General features: G+C 40.0%; 1 protein-coding gene across 2 annotated transcripts in view; it reads left to right on the forward strand.

Moving 5' to 3' along the window:
• The window catches only part of MYO7B (myosin VIIB), a 302847-nt gene that overhangs the window by 170642 nt on the left and 115037 nt on the right, over positions 1–17168 (forward strand). For both annotated transcript variants that reach the window (XM_033957613.1, XM_033957614.1), the window contains exons 19-22: positions 1622–1716; positions 2640–2724; positions 6747–6965; positions 16374–16541. In XM_033957613.1, coding sequence (XP_033813504.1) covers positions 1622–1716; positions 2640–2724; positions 6747–6965; positions 16374–16541 — 567 coding nt within the window. The remainder of the gene's footprint in view (positions 1–1621; positions 1717–2639; positions 2725–6746; positions 6966–16373; positions 16542–17168) is intronic.

Here is a 17168-nt window from a genome sequence, read left to right on the forward strand (position 1 = left end):
TCAAACATTAGCTTTCAGGGTTACTGCAGATGCAGTCTTCACAAGCTTTAAAGGTTTCCATGCCTGCCTCAACCCAGCCCACGAATACATCAAGGCATTGATCGAGGATGAGGTCATGCACCCCTGTGTGACACTGAGTGTGGGGGTCAGCAAGGACCTGTTCCATGCATGCATTAGCAGCAGCAGAGAAGTTATCACCTGAGTCAAAGCATTGACCCTTACCTCAAATCTTTTAAATGCTTAGTTGCACACTCCCTGATTCACCAGGAGGAGTATTTTGAGGAGTCTGACCTAGATATATCCTACCATTCAGATGAAGAATTCCCATACATGTCAGCAGAAGAATCGTATGGTATTCCTTCTGATCCTTCTCCTCTGCCTCAAAGGCGTAAGTCTCCACCAGAAAGCATATCTTTTACTGGCTTTTCACTTGGAAGGTTGTTTTCCTTATCACCCTTACATTTGCATACTATGGGATTCATAATCGAAATGAAAATATGTCCAAAAACCTGCCCAAATCAGCACTTGGACAACCTAAAAGAAAGGCCATCCAAATGCCGATAATCGAAATGGGTTTTTAGACGTATCTAGAAACTTTTTAGGCCTCTGAATCCCACTGTGTACCCAGAGCTCAAAGAGGCATTTTTGGAGGAGTGTTTAGGGCAGGAAGTGGGTGGGATATGAGCCGACATAGACTTAGTTGTATTACAGGGATAATCGAAAGTTTAACGAGGCTGCCTGGATGGAATCATGTCTAGTTATGTGATCTAAAAACAGGTCTAAATGCCCATAAGATATCCAAAGTGACCAGATAACCACTGCAGGGACAAGGTACAGATCCCCACACACTCCCCCAGTGATCACTGACCCCCCCCACACATCGCTATAAAAATCAAACTAAAAACGGACATACCTGCCTCCAGAAAATCAGTACCTGGCATAGGAAAGCCTAGTAGAGCTACACAGAGGTGGCTTAAGTAGCTTGGGGGGTGGGCTAGTGAACCATAGAGAGGAAGACCCAGGCCCATAAGCCACTCTAACCACATCATTCATGATGGAAAATGTGAGCCCAACCAAAAAATCCCAAACCCTACTGTACTGCCATATACGTACTACCTGCAGCCATAAGGGCTATTGGGGTTATAGACAGGTAGGTATAGTGGATTTTGGGGGGCTCACAACGACCTGCAAGGGAGTTGTGGTGAGATATTTATGTGACATCCTTTTTGTGAAGTTCACTGCAGTGCCCTGTAAGTTGCCCCACTACTCTGTTGCCATGTCTGGGTGGCCAGTCCATCACTTTGCAGGGTATTTGGGACTTGGACAAATTTTTGGACGAGAATTTTGTATAAAAATAGATTACCTGACGGTCTGGATGATCAAATGGCTGAATGCGCATAGTGCGGGCACTGCCTGAAAATTTAAAGTGATAGTGTACTTGGCAGTGCCTATTCTGCGTTCTGTGGATGACATCACTCATGTGTGAGAATTTATGCCTATTGTCCTCGGAGGTAAGTATGTTTGATTTTTCCCTGCTCTCAGGTGAGATGTGTTGGATATTGTATTTTCTTAAATGGACCCTGAAGATTTCGAATCCTATTGTCACACCTTCTAATTTTAGGATTATCATGATACGAAACTGGAGGTAGAGCGGGAGAAAGCCATAAATGCAAAAGCTGTTCTTATTCAGAAGATGATGAGGGGTTTCAAAGACAGGTAAGCATTTTAGATTTAAGTTTTCTTCTTCTTTTTCCATTTGATTATCTAATGGTTCCAGATAAAAACCAGCTGGCCTATCCAGTCTGCCTAATTATTCTTGTTTTCATTTATATGAATATATCACAGCTGCTAGTAATAAATTAACCACTTGAAGAATTGTACTTCAAATGCCAGTATGGGATTCACTGGATGAAACAGGATTGGGTCTTTCCAGTTTCTTCTGTTGGTCAGACTGCTCATATCTTCTAAGACTGGTGGGATAGGTTATGTTAACATCTGCAGCTTTTACCAGATTTATGAGGGAAATTGATGATATTGTATGTGTGGATATTAAGTGCTGTCAAGTCAACGTAGACTCATGGTGATCCTGACCTCTTTAGATGTTGTGGTAACATGCCAAAATAAGGAATAAGATTTACAAGTAAAACCAAATAGGTCTTGGAGACCAGAGAGTCTTCTAAATAATCTAACATTTCATTATAATGTCAATAATTTATAAAACCAATTAGGTTATAGTGTACATTTGTACAGAAATATAAATATTTACAATCAGTGGATCTCAGGAATAATTTGTAACAGAAAATAAGATTCTGCTAATAAATATGTGTGCATTGATATGGGAGCCTCATTTTGTGAATAGCTGCATTTTCAAAGGCTTGGAGGCCTGCATGGTAATGTCCTCCCAGGTCTGTGAGCCATGCCCTAGTTTGAAAATTGTTCGGTCATGGAGTAGTTTGGTTCATATATTCCTTTCCTTTCCTATCTTATACCATCTCATATCTCCTTTTTGACTTTTATTTTGCAAGCATAATCTTGCATTCCTGCCATATTTCCTAATATAAATGCATTTGCCATCCTTTTCTGTATTGTTATTCCAGTTTGCTCCATAATATCTCTATTCTTGCCCCTATTGTTTTCAGGAAAAAGTTTGTGAGGGAGAAACAGGCAGCAGTGACACTACAGTCAGTTTGGAGAGGCTATTATTGCAGGAAGAGTTACAGAGTGGTAAGTGACCACTATACAGTACATGGGAATATGTAAACAGGTCTTCCATAATCTGTGATGTACCATGCAAGAATCAGCATGATGGAAGTGAGGTACTGATGGGCACCTAAGAGGTGGGGAATATGATTTTCTCAATGCAGAACAGTACAACAAGGCCACAACAAGAGCCAAAAGTTATAAATAGAGAGAGAGAGAGAGAGAGAAGTGTTACCTATTAAACAAAAAAAGGCAATAGTGTCTGTAATGGATTGATCATAGATGAAATCTGCTCTTTGTCCAGTTCTGAAGGTACAGTAGCTCCAAAAGAATATAAATGGCAGTCGTGTAGCAAGGGTAGAAGGTGCCCAGGGTGGTGGTGTGACACCCCCCCTCCCACACCACTCCCCCATTGCACAGGCACCCTCCCTTCCCCCTGTACCTTTTAACTCTTCAATGGAGCGAGCTGTATCTCCAATCTGCTGCCCGCGCCATCCACTGGTCTCCCTCTGATGTCACTTCCTGAAAGAGAGCTGCTAAATGGGGCCATAACACTGCTGACCAGTGTATGTCAGTGGCATACATCCTTACCAACCCACCTTCAAACTTCATTGAGGGATATCCTCAAGGTTCTGATGGTTGGTAATCCTCTCCCCTTACCAGGGGTTGTGAATATTACAAACATAATTAGGGAAATTCAATATATATAGCACCAAATGTTAGGTGCTGAAAAGATCCGCGCTGAGCCCCTATTCTAGAAAGGGTACCAAACCTTTGCAGAATACTGGCATGGCGCACAGGTTAAGAACATAAGAATTGCCGCTGCTGGGTCAGACCAGTTGTCCATCGCGCCCAGCAGTCCGCTCATGCGGCAATCGACCTGTGCCCTAACCGAGACCAGCCCTACCTGCGTTCGTTCCGGTTCAGCAGGAACTTGTCCAAGCTTGTCTTGAATCCCTAGAGCGTGTTTTCCCTTATACCAGACTCCAGAAGAGCATTCCAGTTCTCCACCACTCTCTGGGTGAAGAAGAACTTCCTTACATTCGTACGGAATCTATCCCCTTTTAACTTCAGAGAGTGTCCTCTCGTTCTCTCTACCTTGGAGAGGATGAACAACCTGCCTTTATCTACTAAGTCTATTCCTTTCATTATCTTGAATGTTTTGATCATGTCTCCTCTCAGTCTCCTCTTTTCAAGGGAGAACAGGCCCAGCTTCCCTAATCGCTCACTGTATGGCAACTTCTCCAACCCCTTACAGTGAGAGATTAGGGAAGCTGGGCCTGTTCTCCCTTGAAAAGAGACCTAACTTTGGGTTCCAGACAGCATGACAGAAACAGGTATAATAAGTCTGGCACCCAAAGTTAGGCGCAAATCGGCACTATTTTATAACTTGGCACCTAACTTTTGAGAATGCCCTTGGCCTACCTATGTTCCGCCCATAGCATAAAAATATAAGAATAGCCTGCTGAGTCAGACCAATGATCCATCAAGCCCAGAAGCCCATTTTCATGGTGGCCAAACCCAAGGAGTAGCAACATTCCATGCTACCGATCCAGGGCAAGCAGTAGCTTCCCCCATGTCTTTCTCAATAACAGACTATGGACTTTTCCTCCAGGAAATTGTCCAAACGTATATTAAAACCAGCTATGCTATCCACTCTTACTACAACCTCTGGAAATGTGTTCCAGAGCTTAACTATTCTCTGAGTGAAAAAAAATTTCTTCCTATTGGTTTTAAAAGTATTTCCATGTAACTTCATTAAGTGTCCCTTATTCTTTGTAATTTTTGACGGAGTGAAAAATTGATCCACATGAACCCGTTCTACTCCACTCAGGATTTTGTAGACTTCAATCATATCTCCCCTCAGCCGTTTCTTTTCCAAGCTGAAGAGCCCTATCCTTTTTAGTCTTTCCTCATACGAGAGGAGTTCCATCCCCTTTATTATTTTGGTCACTCTTCTTTGAACCTTTTCTAGCTCCGCTATATCTCTCTTAAGATAAGGAGACCAGATTGAACGCAATACTCCAGATGAGGTCACACTATAGAGCGATACAGGGGCATTATAAAATTCTTAATCTTGTTAACCATCCCTTTTTTAATAATTCCTAGCATCCTGTTTGCTTTTTGGGCCGCCACCACACAATGGGTGGAAGGTTTCATCTTATTGTCTATGATGACACCTAGATCCTTTTCTTGGGCACTAATCCCCAAGGTGGACCCTAACATCACTTTGTATTTGTCCACATTAAATTTCATCTGCCACTTGGATGCCCAATCTTCCAATTTCCTAAGGTCTGCCTACAATTTTTCACAATCTGCATGCATTTTAACAACTTTGAACAGTTTAGTGTCATCTGCAAATTTAATCACCTCACTCGTCATTCCAATTTCCAGATCATTTATAAATAAATTAAATAGACCTCTGTGGCACTCAACTGTTTACTCTCCTCCATTGAGAAAAATTACCATTTAACCCTACCCTCTGTTTTCTATCCAATAACCAATTCCTAATCCAGAACTGAACTTTGCCACATATCCCATGACTCCTTAATTTTCTCAGGAGCCTCTCATGAGGAACTTTATCAAAAGCTTTCTGAAAATCTAGATAACACTACATTAACCGTCTTACCTTTATCCACATGTTTATTCATACCTTCAAAGAAGTCAAGCAAATTGATGAGGCAAACCTCCCTTGGCTGAACCCATGCTGACTCTGTCTCATTAAATCATGTTTGTCTAATTTTAGGCACCTCTTATAGAATTTCCCCCAGAATGAACAGCATACTTGTGCAAGCTTTCATTTCAGCAACATTACAGCCTTTATCACATAAGACCTACATTTTATATTCATAATGTCATTAAAAATGTTGTTTATTGGAATGTTCCTTTAAAGTCCAAGGCCCCCTTTTGTAAAGCTGTATTAGGGTTTTTATCTCCAGCCATTGTGATAAAAGCTCTGATACTCATAGGAATTCTATGAGCATCAGAACAGTATCAGAGCATTTAGCACTTCGGGCTGCGGTAGAAACCTCTATCGCAGCTTAGTAAAGGGGGTGGAGGGGGAGTTAGGTAAAGCCACTGTATATTTTTATTTTTATTCATTTTACTTGTTTATACCTATAAGTTTTTTCTGTTGCTAAATGGTCTTTTATTATACATATTTAAAATGGTTTTTCTTGAATTTTATTTCTTGTAATATGTACCTGTCAATCAATATTTATAATTATATATATATTTTTTGTATGATTTGTGTCAATCAATATAATTATATGTATGTTTTTATATAAACCCCTATTGCAGGCAGGTATGCCGAAACATAAACAGAAATTTGGTTACTCGTAACTTGAAGGACCCTTGTGCTTCTTTTCATACCATTATCTGGTTTATGCCAGGGCAGGCTGGAGACAGAGTCAGGGCAGATCTGAAAGTTATCCAGGCACCACTAATATTCAGTGTTGGTGCCAGTTAAATAAGACCATGTAAAAGCGGTCCTAACCATATCTAGTTAATTGTTCAAGTACTGGCACTGAATATCGGCCGAGCCCAGATAACTTCTGGGAGCCGCTAAATACCCAGAAATTTGGTGCCAGTACCTGGATATAGCTCAGCACCGAATATTCAAGTCTATTTAAAAGAATACTGACTGCTACATGCTGATTGACCTGAAATTTATTTAGATTGGTTTATCCTGTGGATTTTTGAAAGATATATTTTTTATAATATGAATGAATTTGTTTTATGATTTTGTCTTATTGATTTACTTAGATTGTTTGATGTTGATTGTTACTGTCTAGAAGTATAGAGATAGGTGGAATATAATTAAATGGATGAATTCTCATAATACTACTTTATCTCTTTATTGCACCTTTTATTGATTTATTTTTGCATTTATATCCCACATGCACAATAAACAAGAACGTATAAAAACATAAAATCAAAAACAGCAGAAGAGAAATCACTTTATACTAGCAGCCATCATTTTAAAAATGCTTTCAGAAAATAATGAGCCTTTAAATGTCTCTTAAACTGTTGAACATCTGCTGCAGATCCAGCAAGGTTTTGAGCGCCTCCAAGCCATTGTTCAAAGCCGCAAGATCTGCAAACAGTATGTGACTACTCGGGCAGCCATCATCAAGTTCCAAGTCTTGTGCCGTGGTTACGTAATACGTAAGAAGATGGTGGAGAAGAAGAGGGCAGTGGGCATTATCCAAGCATATGCCAGGGGCATGATTACCCGCAGAATCTTCTGGAAGATTAAGAAACACGTATGTACTTTCTGAGTGGAAAATTGTCATAGATGAATAATTATCAGTACAGCAAAGGCCAGTAGGCAATGACAAAGAAAGGTACTACAGACAGCTGTACAAGATGCAGGCAATGTTTATTTTAAACAAGCAAATTGTTGCATACAAGTAAACCACTTTATACAAAATAAGGGACCCAACGCGGTCCGTGTTTCGAACAACACGTCTTCTTCAGGGTTCCCATAAATTGGTGGTAACAAAGATCACACAACAAATAAGCCTGATCTGTGTGTTGTATACTTTAGCAATGATAATGAACTGCTGAAAAGACTACAGCCGTCTTGTACAGCTTTCTGCGGTACCTTTCTTTCTCCTTGATTCATTGCACTCTTACTACAGCTTTGTTGGATTTTCTTTTTTGTCCTTGCCAGTAGGCAATAACATAAAATAATGAAAACCAAATGATGGAGCATAGCCAGGATGAATGGGCACAACGTTGGCTTAAGTAAAACTGAACTAGAAATATGTGCATTCTCAAGTTATATATAATTTGCAAAACCATCGGTATGAACCAAAATGACACTGAAGGTACTTATTTAACTTTTTTCTCTTTATCTGGTTTCTTTAATCGTATAAACAGGGACAAGCCTCAGATTATGGAGTTTTACCCATTCAGGGTTCTTTCAAAGAGAGGGATGATTTTTCTTCTCTTACTCTTATTAACATTACTGGCTTGAACCCATCCTCCCTACCTTAATCTTAACATTAATCTTTTATTTCTTCAATCTTAAATTAATTCCTAACTGAATTATTATTGCCTTCTAATCTTATTACTTTTACTTTCTAATAAACTCAATATGTTAAATAATTCTAAATTCATAAAGGATTAATAATTCATCAACATTCAAGACCAGTTAAACCTCACAGTACATTTTGGAAAACTCAGAATTGACAAAATTGCACAAGTGTAAAGTGTACTAGTGCTTTAAAGTGCTGTATCAAAAGTACCATAGCAAAAGTGCATTTGTGCTGTAAACTTTTTTTAGCTTCATTCAGACTTTTGAAATGTTTAGGACATTTAAAGCAAATAGCCAGCCAGAATTTATTAATAATTTGCTTATCTCTCATACTCAAGTTAGATCTCTACGATCCACTGCGCAAAATCTTCTTTTTTTTTTCAATATTCTTTATTCATTTTCAAAATTACATTAAGTGTTAAATATATACATTCACATCAACAATAAATTCATCACTTACAAACAATCGTTGGTACATTACATAAATTCTTAGCCCTTCCCCTTTCCCATCCCTCCCACCCATATATTCCATTATCATATAAAACATATAATAATAATATTCCCCCCTCCCTACACCTTAAATTGATAAATACAGTGGTGCCTCGCATAACGGACGCCTCGCACAGCGAACGCTGCGCATAACGAACTTTTTGTCTTGCTCCCTATAACGAACTTCGTTTCACACAACGAAGTCGCCCGAGGGGCCCGGGGGGGGGGCGGAACTACTCTCGCCGCTTCCTAATGTGAGCCGGGAACAGCAGCACCCTCCTGTCTGAATGCAGTGTTCCATCATCTCCCTCCACCTTACCTTAGATGCCGAGTTTTCCGGCTTTCTTTTTCGGCCAGCCACACACTTTCAAAGAGCAGCACATGAGCGCATGCTCTGTTGTTCAATCTTCTCCTCTGACGCAACCGGAAACCGGAAGTTGCAGGAGAGGAGAACATTGATCAACTTCAGCAGCTGCGCGTGCACAGCTTTTTGAAAGCGTGCGGCTGGGTGAAAAAGAAAGCTGGCAAACTCTGCATATAAGGTGAGGTGGAGGGAGGGAAATGTAGGGCTGCAGAATGAATTATTTTGTTTTACATGTATTCTTATGGGAAAACAGGGCTGCAGAACGAATTATTTTGTTTTACATGTATTCTTATGGGAAAACGCGTTTCACACAACGAACGTTTCACATAACAAACTTGCTCCTGGAACGGATTAAGTTCGTTGTGTGAGGCACCACTGTATAAGGGAAACAATTTCAATTAATCTTTACAATATTTTGTTAATGGTTTCCACACATCCTGAAATTTCTTAAAATATCCCCGTTGTAATGCAATAAACCTTTCCATTTTATAGATATGGCATAAAGAGTTCCACCAAAAGTTATAATTTAATCTCCTCCAATCCTTCCAATTATATGTAATTTGCTGAATGGCAACACCAGTCATTATAAGTAATAATTTATTGTTGTTCGCAGAAATCTGACTTTTTGCTCTCATTTCCATACAAAATATCACAGTATCATAGGATAATGCCACTGGGTTATCTAATAAATTATTAATTTGGTCCCAAATTGATTTCCAAAAATTCATAATAAATGGGCAAAATCTTCTTATCGTTCCCTCATTGATACAGATCAGTACTATGAGGAATACAATTTTTTCTGTTAATGCACCTTTTCTCTGGAACAGCTTGCCCAACTACTTGCGGGAAAATACAACATTGATCAAATTCAAGGTCATGTTAAAAACATTCCTTTTCCGAGATGCCTTTGTTACCTAAACTGTCCTTTTCAGGACAACTTAGATTTACTTTTAAGTAATGTTTCTTCTCTATTTACCTAACCTTTTGTTCTTTCCTTTAAGCGTTTTCTCTTTTGCTATCAATTGTAATTGCCAATCCCTTCTTCCCTTTTGTTTCTGTTCGTCCGTGTCTGTAAATCATTTTTGATTTTTTTTTTCCCCTGGTCTGTTTTATCCTAAATTATTTTTTAATTGGTATAATATTAAGGTATTTTGTACACCGCCCAGAAGGTTCGAGTGGGCAGTATAGTAAATTTGAAATAAACTTGAAACTTTAGCTTTTGCTCTTGTGCTCTTGGGATGGGTAGGGACGGGGGGAGATTGACTGGGGACTGTGAGTGGAGTCTGCATGACTGTTTGACTGGTTTGTGTTATCTGGTATGCGTGTTTCCCCTCGAGTAGGGGATTCCTGGAGATAGGTGTTTCAAACAAAAAAATTTTATGAGGCCAATGAGGGAAGCAGGCTAATGTTGCTCCTGGACAATCCCATGTCTTCCTGGCATACCTCATACTTTTATTGATGGCTATTGTGTTCTTTTCAAGGATGCTTTTGTTTGCCTATTTCATCATTGTACCATGCTTGTCTCTCTTGTTGACTCACTAATAAAAATGATCTTAAAAAAAAAAGAACCAGGACAGTTGCTTACTACTCTCAATCCAACATGGCCTACATTTCGCGGGGGTCAAATTACATCTCCGCTGCGTCAGGGAAAAGTCTAGAGCGATTATTATTTTAAAAACAAACCAACTAAATACTTATAACATCTTCCAAAACAAGCATTTTTACCTTATCTAGGCTGTACATACATTCTTGCCAATTCAGAGCAACAAGTCAACAGGGCAGAGCGTTTTACTTAAAAGACAACATGACGTAGGCCAGTGTTCTTCAACCACCGATCCATGGACCAGTGCAGGTCCACAGAAATTTCCTTCTGGTCCACAGGGCCAGCATGTGCATCAGGCCCAAAACAGTGTTCTTCAACTTCCGGTCCACGGTGCGATCGATGCGGCGTTATCTTCGAGCCAGCTCCCTCTTCCTAACTGATTCAGTGCACAAAGCCACAGGCAGTGGCTCCTACGGGCATCCGCGCCTGAACCGGAAGCCTTCTCTCTGACATTGCAACGTCAGAAGGAAGGCTTCCAGATGAGGCATAGGATGTGCAAGGTGCAATTAGTACTATTATGGGGCGGTGTCTGGGGTGGAGATTGGGTAGAGATGGGCAGGGACTGGCCCACAACTTAGCCCAGTGTTCTTCAACCGCCGGTCCACGGACCGATGCCGGTCCATAGAATAATTCTTTTATTTCTGCCGGTCCATAGGTGTATAAAGGTTGAAAAACACTGACGTAGGCCACGTTGGATTGAGAGTAGTAAGTAATGGAGTAAGAGAAGAAAAATCGTCCCTCTCTTTGAAAGAACCCTGAATGGTTAAAACTCTATAATCTGAGGCTTGTCCCTGCTTATAGGCTAAAAGAAACCAGATAAAGAGAAAAAAGTTAAATAAGTACCTTCAGTGTCATTTTGGTTTATACCGATGGTTTTGCAAATTATATTTAATTGATAGGTTACCATCAGGTTTTCTCTATTTATTGTTGTATAACATTCTCAAGTTATGTCAGCACAGCAGGACAAGAAATGTGTTCTGATCCTTTTCTGAGAATGCTGCATTCTTGAAGAAACAAACGTTCAATAATCCAGCTTGCTTGGGAGACATTATCCCCCAAATACTATGCACGCACAAATTTGGGCACACTCAATTTAATTGACTAATGAGATAATTGGTGCTGATCAGCAACAATGTGGATTTACATGTACATCTTGCTAAGCACTATTCTATAAAGATGCGCACATACATTTTTAGGGTGCAGCTGTAAAGGGGGCATGGCCATTGGAGGGGCATGGATAGATCAGGGTTGTTCACTATAGACGTGTGCAGTATTATGAAATTTGATGGCTCTGCGCCTAATTTAGGCATTAGGATTTACATTGGGTACCCTAATACCCTAATACACTCCCTTATAATATCAAAATTAGATTACTGTAATTCACTCTATAAGGGTATCGCTCAAAAAGAAATTACAAGATTACAAATAATGCAAAATACCACAATAAAAATAATTACAAAAAAATGTGATCATTTAGTAAGGAAGGCACATTGGCTTCCTATCAATCACAGAATTACATATAAACTGGCGCTAATCACATTTCAATGTCCCACTATTCCTAGATAGAGCAATTACCCCTTACAATCCGTTTTGTAATCTAAGATCAGAAGATAAAAACCTTCTAACAATTCCATCCTTGAGAATAATTAACACCAGGCGCAATACACACTTTTCAGTTACACTCCTCAAATTTGGAACCTATTACCGGCCCAGGTAAGGGAGGAAAAAACCCTTCACAAGTTTAAAGGGAAATTAAAAAGTTACCTATTTAGGGACGCTTTTGAATAATTCATCTCCGTAATAGTAGGACATCGACTCTTACAAAGGCATAGCACCACCTACGTTATTCCCTTATGTTTTTTTCCCTTTTTCGTTCTCTTTCTTATATTAATTGTAGTTCTTCCCTATACCTCCATCTCATTTGCAGTAAGTCAGTATCGTCCCAAAATTGTCTGCCTCCCCTTGTTTTCTGTTTTTTTATTATTGTATATCACTTTGAATTTATGAAAAAGCGATTTTATCAAATTTTAAATAAACTTGGAAACTTGCCCCAAACTGAGTGTGGATCTTGGCTATAAATACTATTCCATAAACAGCACCTAATTTGAGGCACCATGTATAGAACAGTGCTCAGCAAACATTTTTTTGGCACCCAAGTGGATCTAGCCCTATGTCAGCCATAGCATCCACTGCTTTTCTCTGGATTTCTTTACATAGTACTCTTTGCCATTTCTTAAGAAAGTTTGAATACTTCTATAGATCTGTGGAGTTTGTATATATTGGTTTATAAACCTGTTAACTTTTCTGGTATTTAAATGCTTTTGAAGACATTGTAATAAGCATTTGCTTCTCTAATTCGCTCTTCTATTTGTTCAAACAACTTCAAACATAAGCAATAGGGCATTAGGAAAAGCTCTAAATAGTACCTCTGGCAGAATTCTGTGCAAAAAAAAATTCAAAATTCTGCACACAACCAGCCCCTTTTATCAAGCTGTGCTAGAGGTTTTTAGCACGGGTCAGCGCGGTAAATGCTGAGATGCTCATATAATTCCTATAAGCATCGAAGCACTTACCTCACTGGCCCATGCTAAAAACCTCTAGTGCAGCTTGATAAAAGGCAGACTATATTAACAAATTCTGCAAGTTTGTCAAATTTAGACAATATTTTTGCTAATTATCCATATTCCATTTAAAACATTTTTAAAAAAATGTTTTTCTTCTACCTCTGTTGTCTGGCTGTTTTATTTTTCCATCATGTTGTTTCCAGTTTCTCTATTCTGCTTTCCTGTCATCTGCTAATTCTTCTTCAAGCAGCTGCTATCAATTTGCCTTTTCTCCTCTCTCCTATCTATTCTTTCACTACACCTGCCTCTGACATATTGATCATTTCTTTATAGCTCGCTTCTGCCTCTTTCATATCCTTCTTCTCCTTTTTTTCGCTTTTCGGCTACCTATCAAATTTTCATCTTGTCTCCCATTACTTCCTGAGCCCTTCATTCCCTTTCATCTTCAACTTACTCCCATTACCATATTTCTACCCTTTGTAATATCTGTCCTCTCATCCTTTCCTTGCTACTCTGTTCTCTCCCTCAGAGTTCTACCATTCTCAGCATTTTCCTTCCTCCACCCTTATAGCCTAGCATCTGTTCTCTCTTCCCACCCTCATAGCCTGACATCTCCCCCATGGTCCAGCATTTTTCCCACTCTCTTCCCTCACTCTCATTGCCAGGCAGCTCTCCATCACTCCATTCTGCTCCTGGATCCAATATCTCTTTCTTTCTCCCCCTCCACCTCCTGTATATCTCTCCTTCCATCTCATTAACCCCCATATTCAATACCTCTCTCTCTCCCTCCCTTACATCCCTCTCCCCATGCTTCCTCCTACTGCCATATCCAACATTTCTATTTCTTTCATAGTAAATGATGGTAGATAAAGACCTGAATAGTCCATCCAGTCTTCCTAAACATTTACTCCATAATTTAATGGTTTAATTTAAAGTGTTCTTTTTCTTAGATATTTCTGGGCCAGAAACCCAAAGCTCTGCCTGGTATTGTGCATCCTACTGTCTACCATCTCTGTCTCCCCTGCCTTGTGCCTTGGGTCAAACCTCTCTATCCCCCTCTATGCACCGTCTCTCCCTTCTATTATCATGTGCAACATTTCACTCTCTCCCCTCACCATGCATGTCTCCCTCTCCACCCCATATGCCAGCATCTTTCCTTCCTCTCACCCCTTCTCACCCCCTGTACCAGCAACTTTCCTTCCTCTCACTCCTCCCCATCCCTTGTGTCAGCAACTTTCCTTCCTCCCCTCCTCTGTACTCTCTCTCCCTAAGTAAGGCTTGCTTCAGTGGGTCGCAACATCGGCAGTGATTCCCACAAGCTGCCTGCTGCTAACCCAGAAGCCTCTCCTCTGCCACGGAGAGGCTTCTGGGTTAGCAGTAAGCAGTGTGTGGGAATTACTGTCAGTATCATGACCTGATAAAGCTGACACTGTCGCCGAAGGAGATTCTGGGGGGGAAAGGTGGAATTCTGCGTGACTGTGCAATTCTGTGGAAATTCTGTGTTGATCAGAATTCTGCCAGCAGTAAAATAGAGAAAGACACACGAAGAGCAATTCTATAAACCTTGTGCTTACATTTATGTGTGCTTCATGCTGACATATACACATGTATATGTGCTTAATGTCAATATTCTGCTTAAGTGCTATTCTACAAATACCTGCTTAACTTACATGGCAGATATTTGAAAGGGAGCATATCTAGGGGAGGAGCAAGGACAGGATAGAGGCGTGCCTCAACCTTAACTGGGTAACTTACAGAACACTATAAATTATGCACAACCCTGCCACATCTAGGTGCCCGCACTTACACCACATCTAAATGTGGATGCCTAGATGTTGGGTACACCAATACCAGGTTACACTTGTATTCTATAATGGACCCTGACTGCTCAGGTTATGCTGTAGAAGAGGCTCCTCTTCACAGCTATAAGGTAATTGAGGTCGGTACTGGACAAACTTGTACGGTCTGTGTCCCATAGGTGGTGATTTGGTATAGGATGGGCTGGAGAGGGCATCAATGGGAACTCTGCTAACTTGGAACATGAGGATAGTTGGATAGGATGGAGAGAGCTTGGACAGCAACTTCAGCATTTGGAACCTAGGATGATACCAGGTGGACCTTACAGTTTAAGACCCAGAAATATCAAAGAAGAGACAAGTTAATTTAATCATGTATTTTTAATGGGTCTAACTAATGAGCAGACTGGATGGACCGGTCAGGTCTTATCTGCCGTCATTTACTATGTTACCTAAATGGAGGCACTCAGTTAGAAAATTACTGTCTTCGTTGTTCTGAAATAGATAAATCACAATAACATTAGGGGCTGAGAGTAAAACAGGAGAAATCTGAGCTCTCAAATCTTGGTGAAAGATAATTCTATGGTTTTAAACTATTAAGGAAACAATTCACTGGAGTTAGAGAGAAACATGTCGGTGCCTGGTCATCCTCTACCATGGTTCCTGGTTTCCTGAAATTCTACTGGGATCAATTAAGTCCCATAGCAAGCACTGGATTTTGTGGTCCTGCTGACATCATTGTGAGAAAGCAAGGATCCTGCCCATAGGAGCCCCATGTAAGAGGCTAAGGAAAGCCCCAACTGCAACCTTCCCACCCACTGGGCCCACTGCATCTCCCCTTCCATCCAGTCTTGCCCTGTTTCTCATGCCCTTCTCACCCATCTTATATTGCCTCCCTATCTTTCTTTTCCCTACCCCACCATCGCCATGCAGTGTCTATTTGCTCCTTCCTTCCCATTGCCACTTTCAGCACGCCCGTCCTAGTGAACAACCTACGAAGACATGCAAAACCATAGCTCTCCATGTTCCACTACTGCTACTGCTTCCTCTGCCAGTCCAAGAATTTTATGTCAGAAGAGGCAGGATCGGCAGAGGTAGCAGTAGCGGCAAACAGCTGTGGTTCCACAGATCTTCTTGGTTGTTTACTGGTGTAAATCTGACAGACATAGTAATGGGAGGGAGTAAACAGGTGTTGCATGACAGCAGTGGAGTATGAAAAAGAGGGAAGGAGAGGGGCAATATTGCATAAGAAGGAGGAGAGGGAGAAGATGGGGCTTAGAGAGTGAAGCAAGGCAATACTGGATATGAGGAGAAAGATAGAAATAAGACAATACAGGATGGGAGGGGAGAAAGAGAAAGCTAGAATGGGGCAAATGGACAGGAGACACTTGGAAAGAGAGTTTAAAGAACATAGGAAAGCAGTAATCAGAGACTGGGACCAACAAAATTAGAAAAATTAATGACCAGAAAGCAAAGGTAGAAAAAAGAAATTTAGGATAAAGTAATGTGGTAGCCATGTTAGTCCACTTTAGAAGTTAATAAATATAAAGAAAATGAAAAAAGAGAAAATAAAGTGAAACCTATTTTTTGATTAGCTGTCGGAGATCCAACTGTGTTGTTCAGTAAACTGTTGTTATAGTATGCTTGTTCTGACTTAAAGAATAAATTTTTGGCACCCAAGAATGTTCTCTTTGAAATTAGCATAAAATAAGTTGTGCTGATAGAGCCAACATCTTATATAAATATATTGTCCATTTGACAACTAACTACAGAATGATGTTTCTTTCTTTTTTTCTGGGTTTTGTTTTGTTTTTAGAAACACTTGGCCCTCAAGGAGAGAGAAGAGATGAGAGAACATCGAAGAAAGCAGAAAGAATTACTTGAGAAACAAAACAAGGAGGATCTAGAGATGGTAGAAAGAATATTTGGATTTTTACCCTCTATGATCGGAGGTCAGGAAGGAAGGGCACCATATGGATTTGAGGTAATTCATTGTATGGGAAGAATAAGAGTTTGATCTGTTAATTTTTTTGATTATGCTTCTTGTACAATGTTCCCTCTAAGCTGTGCAACTATATTCCTGCCAGTGGTGGGGGATGCTGTTTCAGCGTCATATTTTCAGTATCAGGAACAGGCAAGCTCTGCAGGACTCTAGGGAACCTGCTTGTCCCTAGCAACTGAAAACACAATATTGAAAGAGACAATTGAATGCCCTACCTCTGGCTATGAGACAAGAAACTAGCATCATAAACTTTCAATCTAGCCTTAAAACATTGCTTTTCAAAGTTGCTTATGAGATCTATTCCTAAGGCTTTTCGCTTTTCGCTTATGAGACTCAGACAATTGGCTTAACATTAAAGACTCCCTTACCCCTTTCGTTCTTCCCTTTCCTCTTTCTTTTAGTTTTATGCAATGTATCCTCCCCACTTACCCTTACATAGTATGTTATGTCTGTATTGTTTATGTAAGTCTGTTTGCTACCATTTTTATATTTTTAAAATATTTTTGAAAATTTCTGTATAATTGTAAACCACTTTGCACTTAAAAGCGGTATATCAAAACCAAATAAACTTGAAGGATTCCTGCACAACTTAGAGGAAACACTGTACCT

Source organism: Geotrypetes seraphini, chromosome 9 (genome assembly GCF_902459505.1).
Source record: "Geotrypetes seraphini chromosome 9, aGeoSer1.1, whole genome shotgun sequence".
NCBI lineage: Eukaryota > Metazoa > Chordata > Amphibia > Gymnophiona > Dermophiidae > Geotrypetes > Geotrypetes seraphini.